General features: G+C 40.2%; 1 protein-coding gene across 1 annotated transcript; it reads right to left on the reverse strand.

Moving 5' to 3' along the window:
* Nucleotides 1-1,552: 1,552 nt before the first annotated feature.
* On the reverse strand, nucleotides 1,553-12,942 carry LOC141014638 (ankyrin repeat and SAM domain-containing protein 6-like). The gene is made up of 18 exons (XM_073488516.1): nucleotides 12,354-12,942; nucleotides 11,184-11,402; nucleotides 10,852-11,050; nucleotides 10,594-10,744; nucleotides 8,960-9,004; nucleotides 8,589-8,793; nucleotides 8,284-8,390; nucleotides 7,462-7,613; nucleotides 7,010-7,247; nucleotides 6,626-6,675; nucleotides 6,113-6,307; nucleotides 5,861-6,023; nucleotides 5,558-5,778; nucleotides 5,246-5,438; nucleotides 4,582-4,649; nucleotides 4,200-4,316; nucleotides 3,806-3,902; nucleotides 1,553-3,670 (listed from the first exon to the last, which is right to left on the reverse strand). The coding sequence occupies exons 1-18, from the start codon at nucleotides 12,680-12,682 to the stop codon at nucleotides 3,621-3,623; spliced, it is 2,799 nt and encodes a 932-aa protein (XP_073344617.1). The 5' UTR covers nucleotides 12,683-12,942; the 3' UTR covers nucleotides 1,553-3,620.
* Between the last annotated feature and the right edge of the window lie 688 nt (nucleotides 12,943-13,630).

A 13,630-nucleotide genomic window follows, 5' to 3' on the forward strand; every position in this document is an offset into this window, starting at 1 on the left:
ACTGAAGCCGTTTGAAGAACTCGTCGTTTTAAAAAAAAAAAGATACATTTTTCAGCTGATCTCGCTCACATGGTGACAATAGCTTCAAAAAAACAAAACAATACAATCCAAAATGGACAATGGGGAGTCTTTTAAGTCCCCCTCCACTCAAAAATGTTTTTTGCTTGTTGTTACTTGGATTGGGTGTTTGGCCTTCACTGTGCAGAGTGACGTATGTGCAGAGTTTGAAACTTGAAGGTTGATTTCATGTTGAACCGTTGAAGAAGGAAAGTTTCACTGTGCTCACTTTAAAGCTCAGTTTAACACAAATACTTACCTGCAGGATTTTGTGACGTCATTAAGGTTGGAAGACAAAAGTTGTATAAGGACTTACACAAGTGTGATGTTGTAACTTGAAATACTAAAGTACGACACATTTTGTATTTAATTCGGTGTCTAGCAGCATCTCCAGCTGAAATTAAAAAATATTTGCAAATTTATAGATTATAGATTTTTCAATAAAGGTGAAGGAGTTTCAATTAATTAACTTATATTAAAAGAATATAAGACACAAAGTATTATTCAGAGTAGTTTTATATGTCTTAAACATGTCTAGATATCAGATCCGATCAGCATTTTCCGATCATTAGAAGTTATTTGGTTTTTATGTCAGATTGCAGATAAACAAATTAATTTTAAAAATGTGATACTTTGGTTCTGATGCCAAATAACAATATTATTATAGTACTAATAATATGAATCTGCAAAGTATCTAGTGGCTTGAGTTATCAGGTAAATGTGGTGGAGTTAAATTGACAATAGTGGATAAGGCCGAAGAAAATGGAAATACTCAAGTAAAGTATGAGCACCTCAAAATTGTACTTAAGTACAGTAATTGAGTAAACTGTACTTAATTAAATTCCATCACTGGAGTTTTTCATTTTTACTGCCAATGTATATTGTTTCCAAATATCTTTGATTACTAATAACTGGTATTGATATTGGGCCTGAAAAAACATTTCGGTCGATCCCTAGTGTAAAGGCCTACTTGGTTACTAATTATGACTTACACGGCTTCATCCCTGGAGGATCTAAAGCGAGCCTATGTAACTACTCCTGTACTGCAGCCACTATGGCCTCAGGTGGCAATTAAGACATAAGGCCAAATGCTTAAACATAGTGTTACGCAAGCATGGGTAGAGAAGAGTCAACAAGTTAGAAAACTGACTTCAATAATGTCAGTTACACGGTGAAATCCATCTAACGTCTGCAAACACGAGCTGCCATAAACTACTGATCATACCAGAGCTGGGTAGGGCTGCAGCAGCATAACTCCTAAGCGGGTTAAAATAAGTAATGTCAAGTTTCATTGCTTATCAATCAAACCTTTAATTTGAAAGAGAACAATGTTTTATTTCGTCATTCAAAAGTTACATAGTACTGCTTTAATGTGACTACTAATACTAAGAAGAGACCTCTTAGAACGTATCACAGAACTGGGTCTAAAGAGCACATTACAGCTGGACAATACAACTCTGATGATTTATTACATCAATAGAAGGTCACTGCCATCTTGTGGAAAGAAGAGAGTTTCACATTAGATTTTATTTGGTATATAGTTTTCACACAAGCAAAGCTGGAACTGAAACCTGGTTTCCAATTATTAAACCTGAGCACCAATGAGTATAGTCTGTATTGACTATATAGAGCAATATAGCATTTAATTTTGGACACAGACTTTATTTCTAGGAGTTATGATTCAATTTAATTTTTAAAAGTTCCTTTTTGAAAGCATACAGGAGGGCTGCATGTTATGGTTAAAAACAACATATTGCGATTATTTTCACAGATATTGTGATTTTATTTTCTGTACTATTAAAATCATGAGATTATGACATTTAGATTTATAGGCTGGGACATCTCTGCAACACTACAGTACTTCATTGTAATGCTGTTTTGTCACATTTTACCTTTATCAAAAAAATTGCAGCTTCTTGCATTTTGGATATTACACTTGGCCATATTGCAATTTCAAATACATTTCGAATAACGCTGCAGCCCAAGCATACAGTCTACTTATTCATATTTTCCCAGCACATTGCCTGAATAAACAGTGTTATCTCATATCTAACTGTCCCACTGAAGTCTGCCACAGCCCATCCTTTGGATTTAAGCCATGGATTATAAGTACCTGATATTCAGGGATGATATAGCACCCCATCTGTCTGCATTGGGACAAACTATTTAATGGTGGAGCCAGATGCAAAAACATAGAGGAGGCTCCGTGGAAACTATTGCTCAATGCACCTCTTTCAAAGAAAATTTATACTGCTCATAAAATGCTTCCAAAATGTTTTTGCCAATATCCTCTCATCTCAAGTCCAATAAGATGTTAAACATAAAGAAAAAAGAAAAAAAAACATAGTTATTACATCATCATCATAATGTTTATTTATTCATGACAGCACAGTCTTGACTAAGAATTTACTTCACATAGTGGCCCATAAACCAAAGATATAAACACACTAGTAAAAGCAGTCCAAGAGACTGGATGACTAAAAAACAGCTTGGCTAATGTTCCTTTCCCTCTCCATTCGCTTTTCTCATCAGTGCACCTTTTTAAGTCTCGATCACAGTTTCACTGGCTAGTACCTGTTTCATGTCATTTTATTACTGTACTCATACTCTCTCTTATCTTTTCTCCATGGAAAACGTACCATTTTTACAAGAGATATGCATTTTCTTTCTCACATTATTCAGATAAAATAAAAAACCTCAGCTCAAATTCACTTTTCTGTAGAGGCCGAGAAGGGCCGTGTTTGCAATTATTTCTCAAATGCTCTTCAAGCTTTTTTATTTTGAGATAAGATTTTTTGCGTCATCTCAAGAAAATAAAGTAACGTTTTCCGGAGATAACAAGATAATCTGTCACAAGAAAATATAGGTTGCTAATTGAATGGTGTAAGAAAGTAAGTAAGACTGAAAGACAGTCTGATGCGTTGATCAATAATGGCTATGGACACCATCTACGCATACTGACATGGTACTCTTGATCTCTGACACTGTAAGTAATAACAGGATATTTTATTGTGATAACAGGTTGATTGTCTTGTTATTTCGATGTAACAAAGATAATTAACTCATTACCTTGAGCTAAGTGCATTAAAAAAACACAGTTGCAAGCACGGCCATTCTCTGCTTCCATACACTTCCTCTGCTGTGCATTTGATCATCTTGTCTTTCACAACTCCCCGCTCATTACCCTCTCTGTGTAACCCATGTGCTACATTAGCAGTAGTGTGGCAACCGTATCACTTTGGCAAAACATCACATTTGCCACACATCACACGCTTTGTCAAATAGCAGCAGGGCACTGGACTCAGCCAGCCCTGTCACACCTCCCCTGCTTTAGGATCCATAAGAAGAATTCTTTAAGGCAGTTTGCTCCTGTAAAGGCAGTTTATCAGGGCCTGGTTGGTCGTTTTGCTGCAGCGTCCTCTCGCAGTAACACCACTAGTGGTCTGGGACACTGGCGTTCAGGAGACTCCATATTATTAGTGCCTTGGCTAGAGGTCACCAGCAGTTTACTCTTAAATCAGGTACCTTTTATGTACTTCCTGGTGGGCATCAGGGCTGCTGGGTTACCTTTTGTTGGAGGAGCGAACCTGGTGTCTCATCCAACCTGTTGGTGCTTATCAAGAAAGGTGCAGAGAGAGAAAATCAGACATAGAGGAAGACAGATTATGATGCTGTCTTTGCAAGTGCTGGTGCTCCAAATTCTTCCAAGTTCCAAGTTCATAGTTTACTTTAAACCTTTGACACTTACAGCGTGGTTCACCTGGCTGTCTTGGGTTGCTGGCACTACTGCCAAAGGAAGACTGGAAGTTATGGATGGTCTCTTGAAGGATCTGCCTTTCTCGGCCCTGATGACAGCCAACAACAGTCATTATAAACCAGTTATCATTTTTCGACAAAGATGATACTATACTTTTACATATCGTGTGTCTCCTGTATCCAACATACATTGTTTCTTTTAGCAAATTTCCATCCTTGTTCAAAGTAATTCTACTTATCTCTGCTGGCTCACATTGTTAACAGTTTATTGTGACATTATTGTTGAGTTATAATGTGGAAAAATGGAAGGGGAAAAAGTAGAACTATAAGTACAGAGATTCCTGGAAACACCACTGGAAGAATAATATATGTTTAACCAAATGCACCTTTCCAGCATTGAGCTCTGATATGGCAGCCAAGATCTGTTGTCTGGGTCCGTCTGTTTTAATGCCCAGCTCCTTCAGGTCTCCATCTGTTAGAGTCAGGAACGCCTCCATGTCCACCTAAAAGAAAACACAAACACTGATGAAAACACTGTATGAAACATGTGTAACAAATCACAGACATCATTTTCTAGGTTTAATATGAGTACAGAATGTACTGTCCACTCAGTAAACTGCACTGCACTGCTGCTGTTCAGTTATGGCAGGGCAGTTTCTTTCATGTCGAGAAGTCGTGTATCAAAACGTAATGAAACAAAGGAAAAACAGACTTCCTATCAGAAGGAAAATGTTTTTGAATTCCCCTTTGACAGAAAAGATAGAATACCTCCTGCTCCTCAAATATAGGCTGGTATTTCTCCAGGGACAGTTTCTTCAATATACTAGACAGCTCATCTGAAAAAGACAAAAACAACATAAAGTATGATCTAACGAATAGAGATAAACCTTGGCACTCATTGCTATACATAGATTTAGGTTGTGTGCTTTCATGTGCGTTGGTTACTTTATGTCATGGCCCATGGTTCACATACTATAAGATCATTGTCCATTTCAGGCTTTGTTCATAGTAGAGCTGGGCTATATAATTAAAATATCTGCATCTCAATGTTTGCCTTTGGCAATGGTTACAGATTTAGATCTGAATGGATATGCATGATTTTAATGACTTTTCAATGGGATTTTAATATCAGAAATCTAATTAACACAAAGTCAAAAATGTCAGTCATAACAAGTGAGGTTAAGTTACTGTAAATTATAAATGAACAGCAATTGAAATCTTCAAAGCAAGTTATCAGGATTCAGCTTCCACCGCAGCTAATTGTATTAATTACTAATGATTACTATTAATAGTTGAGCATATCTATAAATATATTGTTTTCCTGCCTTCTCTCAAACATTTACAGAACTGGTCTAACTGGTCCAAAACTTGGCAGCAAAACTGGCAGCGGAACCATGCTTTCAGTTCAGTTCTGAATTCAACATGTCATCACCTTCATCAGTTATGGTTCCACTGCTGGAGCCACCACTGCTCTTGGAGCGAGGATGTGAAGAGGCTGAGGACAGGGAGTCTCCCGGCCCTGTAGGAGGCTTAGGTGTTGGGGAAGGAGACGGAGTCAGAGTGGGAGACGTACTCTTGGAGGTGGAGGAATTCCCTGACTGAGGTCTCTTCTTCAGCTCCATTTTCTACAGAGGAATAAAGGTGAGCAGTAGCACCACTTCACTGACATGATAGGAGGTACTTTCTTAACGTGGGCTGTTTCACAAACTTAAAGCAACGACAGAAAAGAAACAAAAACACAGACCCTCCGCGAGTGGATGTCAGAAGCAACCAGGCTGGGGTGGGAGTGGATGTCAGGAAGGCTAATATCAGGCAGTGGTAGGCCAGGTCCTGAGGGTGGCAGTGAGGGTTGGCTCTGTGTCTGGCTGTGCTGTTTCTCTGGAGCTTGCGCCTTCACATCAATCAGACCTGCTGCTCGCTTCCTTTGGGCTGCTATCTGGGAGAGAACACTGTCTGCACTGCCCCCTGGTGGAAAAAGAGGTTTGAGAATATAATCTGGTTCCCATTGTGTCTGACTATGTTTGTATTTGTCTGTGTTTGTATAAACCTGAACGGTTGTGAGAGTCCCTGTTGATCCCTGCCACTCCATTTGAGCCTCCTGAGGAGTGTGGGGAGTGGTAGTGGCCAGAGTTTGAAGGAGAGGAGGAGGAGGGCCCTTTTGGGATGCTGGGAAACTTAATGGATCTGCTAACCACACGACTGATAGATGTCTGACATAAAAAGGAGAGAGAAGGAGGAGAGATGATGACAAACACATAGACGGCTTTTCGGAAAAAAACATCCCTAAACAAACACTCACAATATCCGAGTTTCCACTGCTGTTCAGCTTCCTCTGGGGTGGCATGGGCAGACGGGGCGCCTCACTTTTTCCGTCCCTGAGTAGGCGCGAACGATCCGAGTTCCACGGTTCAAAGTTGGACGGAGGCAGGAAGGGAGGGATCACTGCTTTTAGCTTGTCATTGGGCAGCCGGGTCAAGGGAGCATCACTTCTGAGCTAGATGAGATGGAACACATGGTATGATTACAACACCACTGCAAATAATAATCATAAGCTTTATTTATACAGCACTTATTGAAACAGTTACAAAGTGAAAACCCTAAACCTTTAATACAGCATAAATCAAATATAAAAGATAAAGGTTTTTACATTAACATAAAAACCCAGGGCAAAATAACAATTACTTTGCACCAGGCTGTTTCAGCCAAGCATGCTAACTTTCTGACATCCTACAATGTAATTTATTATAATCACTGTCAAAGCTTGAAGAAATGCACCCTGAAACATCATTTATAGCCAATCCATCACCCCTACCATAGTAGTTATAAGAAAGTCCTCCTTTTCTGATGATGCCCTGCAAAGACCTGAAAAAGGAAAACAAGTCACATTTACTACATCCTATAACATACAACTTCTGTGTGACATTTTATAAAATTCACGCATGTACACATCCAAAGCCAGTTACTCTCATTGGGCCAGTGTCTGAACAATACAGCCGACGATCAAAAGCAGCAACTTCTTCTGGAGCCACAAGAGGCTTTGCTTTGTATCTGAAGTAGTACTCCCTAAAACCTTTAAACAGACTTTGATGTGTAAAATATTTGGACTCTCCCTTTAAGGTAATCATCTGATGTATTAGAGTCTCCAGTAATTATGCTCTAAAAATGACAAGGAATTAATTTTATCACTGTGTCTTACCAGCATCTTTGCTCTTGACTGCCCAGGCAGTGCTCATGTCATTTCCTCCCAGGGCAGGGGTTTGTGCCAGCGTCCCATTAGACACGGCAGCAGGCTTCCTATTCGCCTTCATCGTGGCGTCCAGTGAAGTTTCAGTATCGTCTGGAAATGGAGCCAAGCGGTTGGATGAAAGGCCGTGCCTCAGGGTGTGAGTCAACTTGAGGCGTCGGAACCGATTTGACATCCGACTCCACCAGGACTGGAAGGGGAGAGAAGTCCAACATGTTAGTGTCACGGAGTAGTGTTATAAAACTAGGTGATTTTCTTTACCTCAACATTTCATCGGAGTCATCATAATTATTACGCCATAGATGAAATGTGACTTGTAAATTTCGGCTTAGTTAAATAATATACAAATAACTACTAGATGGTATGGATTAGTCAAACCTACAGCATGATGTTTTTTTCTTTACCTTAAGGCCTCCCTTGTCGTCAGGTGGCACAGGGACGTTGTTGAGGGAATGTCGGCTTTTGGAGCGATTCATTAAGGCTTTGCCGCGGTGTTTCGACTTGTCCTTGTCTACTTGCATACAAACTGATGCTAAGAGACGCACCAACTCAGTGTCTGAGAAAATCCAAAGTAGACAGAGAAAATCAGTTAAGGATTCGCTGGGTTCTCCAAGCATGGACTGTGTCAAGTGCTGCTGTCCATTTGCTGGGAAGACATAAAAGGCTTATTAGTTTGAACCTTATTAGAAAATGATTTTAGCTTTTTAGATTGATTACTTTCATTATCAAGTCATTCATTGTTTACTTTTTTCTAATTTTGTCAGCGCAAATATTCACATTTGAGATGTCGATACCAGTCATTTTTTGGCATTTCTACTTTGAGGAGAAACTAAATGACTTGTATCATTAATATGATCAAATGATCAAATCGGTTCTGTATTTATTTATTATTTTGCAAATTATGTTATTTATATATTAACAGTTTTGTTCTTATTATTTCTCTATTAATCGACTAATCATTTAATCTTTACAATTTATAGTCAATGTCACAAATAAAGGAATTAATTCCAGAATAGTTAATACTACAAAATCACGAGCACTTCTTCTCTTTTTCCTTGATCAAAGTCTTAAGATGATATCATTCTATCATTGCTATCACTCTTTCAGGAAGGTACTGCTATTTTGACAAATTATAGACACCTGATTTAATAATCGTGCTATTCATGGCAGTATTTTAGGAAGGGATTGTTTGTTCAGTCTGAACACATTTGATGTGATGGGAGTACCTGGATCATTCAGCAGCATAACCAAATCAAAGGCTGTGTAGCCATTCTTCGCTCGAAGGTTGACATCAGCTCCTTGACTTAACAGGTACTTCACAATGTCTTTATTACTGGAAGGAAAGTGTAAGAGAGAAAGCAAAAGATAGAGTGGGAAAGGACTGATGATAATGCCAGTATACACAGTGTATGTACAACATTACATTATCACATGACTTCATAACCCCTCACATTTTCTGATTTTATAGACTTGATTTAATGGGCCACTACATCAACAATTGTATCATAATAAACCTGCAGCTCCGTCTTACCCATGATAGGTGGCCTGCATTAAAGCGGTCCACCCGTGGACGCCATCTTGTTTGTCTATGTCTGCATTCTTCTCGACCATCAGCTGCACCACTTCTAACTGACCGCTGACTGCTGCCATCATGAGAGGTGACGCTCCCTCCTGATTGGATGAATTCACCTGAGTCGGATCCTCCTCCAAGATTTCTTTTACTAGCTGGGAATTCCCTGGGGAAACATACACACACATATATGGATACATAAATATGCAGATTAATGTGGACTTTTTTGTGTTCTTCTTTTCAACAAAATCACCAGTTTATCTTACAAAAAAAACATGATTTATTTGGAGTTCTAATGTATCTTTTATTATGAATTATTCTATTTAACTCACCTAACTTGAGGGCACTGAACACATCTGGTCTTCTTCTCTCATCGTCTGTGAAGAAAAGAGGAGGACTGAGAACAGAAGAGTTCTGATTTACTTTGAAACAACAGTCCTACTTGGCAAAACTCCACATAGCTCAGAGTCAACTGTCAGTGTGGTGGGGTTAGATAAATAAACAGAAACAAAATCATTGCAGAGTTCACCACTCACACAAATCAAACTTGAACACAGAGAAAAGAAATAAGAAACAGGTCAAAGTAGAGATACATTAAAAACATTCTGCTGTAACTGGAAAACTGAATACTACCCTGAGTAGTGTCTCCAGGACTGTACATAATGACAGACAAAATGACAGCTCGCGAAAAAAGCCCAAACATCTTGATTATCTCCGCCCCCTCCATGTTAACAGATGTGACATGGGCCAAACCAAAAAGCTCAAATTACACATCAAATACATTTTTCCCAAAGACGGTTTCTGTCATTTTAGTTCATTCTTATCATGCTGATATGTTCCTGTCTTCATTTTTCTGATAAGTTGGGTCTTAATTAGTAATTTGATGATATGAGAAGGGGGTGGGCCTCCATGCCATGGCTCCAACCCATGATCACTACTGTACAGACTCAGACTCAAAATGACATCACCAGTGGGAGGAAGTAGAGACACATCATCCATCTTTATATGCAGTCAGTGGGTAGGGCAGCCTATACGTGTCTGAGAGGTGAAACTCAGGGCAACAAACAGCGTGACGCACCCCCTGCTGCCCCCTAAGCTCATGGCTTTGAGCACATAAGTGCATCAACATCTTTATCAATTAAGATGTTCTTGCATTTGGACTGTGGTGGCTGGGCTGAACAATATTCAGGGACTAAAGTAAGAAAAACAACATGAAAGTATAACAATGGGGGGGACAGCAATAGGATTTGAAAGTGGAAATTAAGCCCTTAGCTCTTTTTCTTGGTATTAATGCCCCAGTCAGAGCTTTAAAAGACCATGCAGGAAAACTTGAACTACTGGTGAGAAGAGCTATTAAACATCAAAGAACTACCACTGTTGGTTTCACTCTCACATCAGTGTTAATTGCAGCTCAAGACAGCTGCATTCTAGTTGCGGCAACACACACACAGACAGGGATAGGTTGTTATTTGTGCCAACAAGAAAGAGACAGTTCAGCACATCCTGTTAAACTGTAGATCGACATTAAAAAAGTGCTTCACCAAAATAAAAATCAAATACCAAAAATTCAACACATTCTCAGACCAAAACAAAATTAAATATTTAATAGGCGGGAAAACTGGTATTACCAAGGAAGAAGCAAAACACGACAGAGCCCAAGAGACAACAACAAGAACAGCACATGAAACTGTACTGAACTCCTTCAAAGTCTCATAAAAAATTCTAGTTCTCTTACGGCTACCGTTCTCACCATCTTATCCTTAATATCTTATTTTATGCTTTGATTTTGTAACACTTTGTATCTCTTTTGATTTATGCATTATATAGCATTATAATATGTATGCAGTATAACAATGCAGGTTTATGATGTTTACAGTATAATAATGTGCAAACAAGTCTGAAAAACTGAATCATTACAATTACATTGTAAACATTGTACAACAAGCTTTGTAGAGGAAAGTCTTACCTGTCTGTGGTCTGACTGTGGTGATGGAGTCCAGGTAAGCCTTGATATCTCTCTGTTTCAGCTGCATGGCTAGTTCAAAGGCTGTTTTGGACAGAACATTGACTCGGTCTGGGTCAGCACCACGCTCCACCAGCTGCTGAGCCACAGCCACCTTCAAGACACACATAACTTTATTTGCCAGCTGCTCCAGTATCTCAAATCACACTTACAATACCCAAAATGTATTATCCATCAATCTTGTTTATCCATTGACCCCACCTTCCCACTAAGGGTGGCCACCATCAGTGGTCCCCAGCCGGTGGTCTTCTGGGAAAAGTTGACATCAGAGCCCCACTCTAGCAGCAGGCGCACCACAGCCTCATGGCCATGCTGAGATGCCACAATCAGGGCAGTGATGTCCATGAATTCTCTGCCACCTCCTCCTGGACAGCCTTCACCTCCACCAAAACCAGTCGCACTGTGGAGAAAGAGGGACAGAGCAACAACCGGTTTCCCACACAAGGATTAACAAAGATGATAGAGAATATATAAAAGTCCATTTTGTTTTAGTCTAGGAGTAGGTATAATGCCTGTCTGAAAACAACCCACACCTGCAGCTGTTGTTGTTGTTGCCATTTGACACTGCCTCTGCAGCTACAGCCAGATGATCATAATCATCAGCATAAGCACCGCTCTCAAGGAGTAGCTTGACCACATGAGTGTGTCCTCCACGGGCTGCCATAGTCAGTACACTCGCACCCAGCCTGTTCCGTCCATTAATTTCCGCCCCATTCTCCAGCAGGATGTGGGCAACAGTCAGATGACCAAACCTGGTTGGGGGAGTAGAGATACAGAGAGTGAAATTACCTATTTTAACCCACTTTATGACAGCTCATTACACATTTTGCAAATGCATTATAGTACTCTTCTCTAAACTGAATCAACTCAGGGGGTTGAGAAGACATGGTTCTGATACATACCTCACACCACCCAATTAAGTTAGGTCACACTTCATCAAATCCCTGAGGGAAATTCATCCTGAAGTTCATGCCTTGTGCATCTGGCACAAATATGTATACACTTTATAGAAAGGCCCTAGGCAGGTGTTGAAATACAGACCCTTGCTGTGACCATATTTCCACCCATGTTGTCGATCATGTTGGAAGCAAAGGCATCTTTGCATTACAACCAACAAGATATCTATTTTATGAGAATTAGGTGTTATTTTATTTTCCTGGCCAATCAATAATCAATTGTGATGACTTGTACTCTTATTTGTGGACTATTGGAAAAAAAAAGATTATGCTCAGGTTTAGGACAAATCCATCAAAACTCCAAGACACCAAGACAACAAAGGCATAAAAACATTCAAATTGAATAGAGTAATGATTTCCCAAGGGCTATTTTTCAAAGTGTCATGACAGTTACAGTATTTTGATCAAATCAACATTAATACACCCTTTGTAGAAACCATGAAGCAAAGACATATGATTTCATCAAAAATGATCAGGAAGTTATTACAGAACATGCTGCAACATCAAACTCCATGAAAGAATCTGCCAATTGCTTAACAAATGTTCATGTAACAGGCAAAAGTTTTACACACACATCCCTTAAAAATATAACATTAAATAAACCCTTTTATTATAGTTTCACAGTGCCCACTGCCAGGAAAAGACAGTCAGGATGGGTAAAATAGACAGATTTTTGAATGAAGTTTGGTGTGTGCTCCCCTTGATACATCTGAACATAGTGCAACGAGCTCCAGCAAGCAGCCCCACCTAGCAGCCTGCATCAGCGGGGTCCAGCCGTAGTTGTTGCGGCTGTCCACCGAGGCTCCCTTTCGCAGCAAGAACCGGACCAGGTTCTCATGACCGCTGGCCGACGCGAACTGCAGGGCGGTGTTCCCCTCCTCGTCCGTACAGTCCACCGGTACCAGAGACAACATGTCCGCGATGTTGCACTCCGACCCAGCCTCTGACCGCAGCCTGCTCTGCCGCCCGGACTCTTTCGGGGCTCCGGGCTCCAGGATGCCCCGGGCGGTTTCATAGTCCCCTTCGTCGCAGGCCCGGAAAAGCAGCAGCGAATTAGCGGGGACCCCGAAATTCATCTCCTCATCTGAAGTGTTGACTTAGTCCGTCTCCATTCAACTCCAATGAGTTTCAACGACGATAACGGGCAACTTTTCCTCTGTCAGCTGGCGGCGGCCTGTGTTTGGAATTCATGACGCACAGTAAAATGAAGTCAGATCTCCAAATTAAGACCTACTCTTGTTCTTTTCAAACACTACACCCTCACAATCATTTTTTTTACTGTCAAAAACTTTCGGGATATCTTGAGTTTCTACAAAACAACTTTCTGGCACCGGCAGCCACTGCCCCGGTTCCGTTACTTGTTCAGGAATCTGACCCGCAGCAATACATGGACAACACAGAGCACGACTTCCGCTTTAATCCTTCAAAAGAAAAGCCTAATGATTTATGCAAATGCAATGGATTTTTTTGTTATTAAGTTAGAAAGGACAGTGTCAGTAATGTAACAATATGTGCTCAATTACCAATCATTTATAATATTTATTAAACATTCAATTTTTGACTGGAACTAGGCCTATCAGTACGTTTTTATGTCAGCCATAGTCTTGTATACCCAGACATAAGTCATTAAGTAATTGAAACCACCCAAAACATCGTTGGTATCATACACCAGCATCAGTGATATTGAAGTGAGGTGTCTGCACAGAGCCTAAAGGATACTAAAAAACAACAACCATCCCAGTCACAGTCTGATGGGCATTTCTCTGCACTCAAGCTGCTTAACAGCTCAATAAGGTTGAGATCTGATGACTGCACTGGTCACTCCATTATAGATAGAATACCAGCGGGTACTGCTTCCTGCCTAAATAGTTCCTGCATAGTTTGGAGCTATGCTGATGTGATTGCACAAGGGATTTCTAATAATCAACAGGAAACAGGATAAGAGAGACAGGAAGGATGACATGCAGCAAAGGGCCACAGGTGCAGGTGCAGGTGCAGATGCAAGCCCTGGACCATTGAGCTAC

The sequence above is a fragment of the Pagrus major genome, chromosome 19 (genome assembly GCF_040436345.1).
Source record: "Pagrus major chromosome 19, Pma_NU_1.0".
Lineage (NCBI taxonomy): Eukaryota > Metazoa > Chordata > Actinopteri > Spariformes > Sparidae > Pagrus > Pagrus major.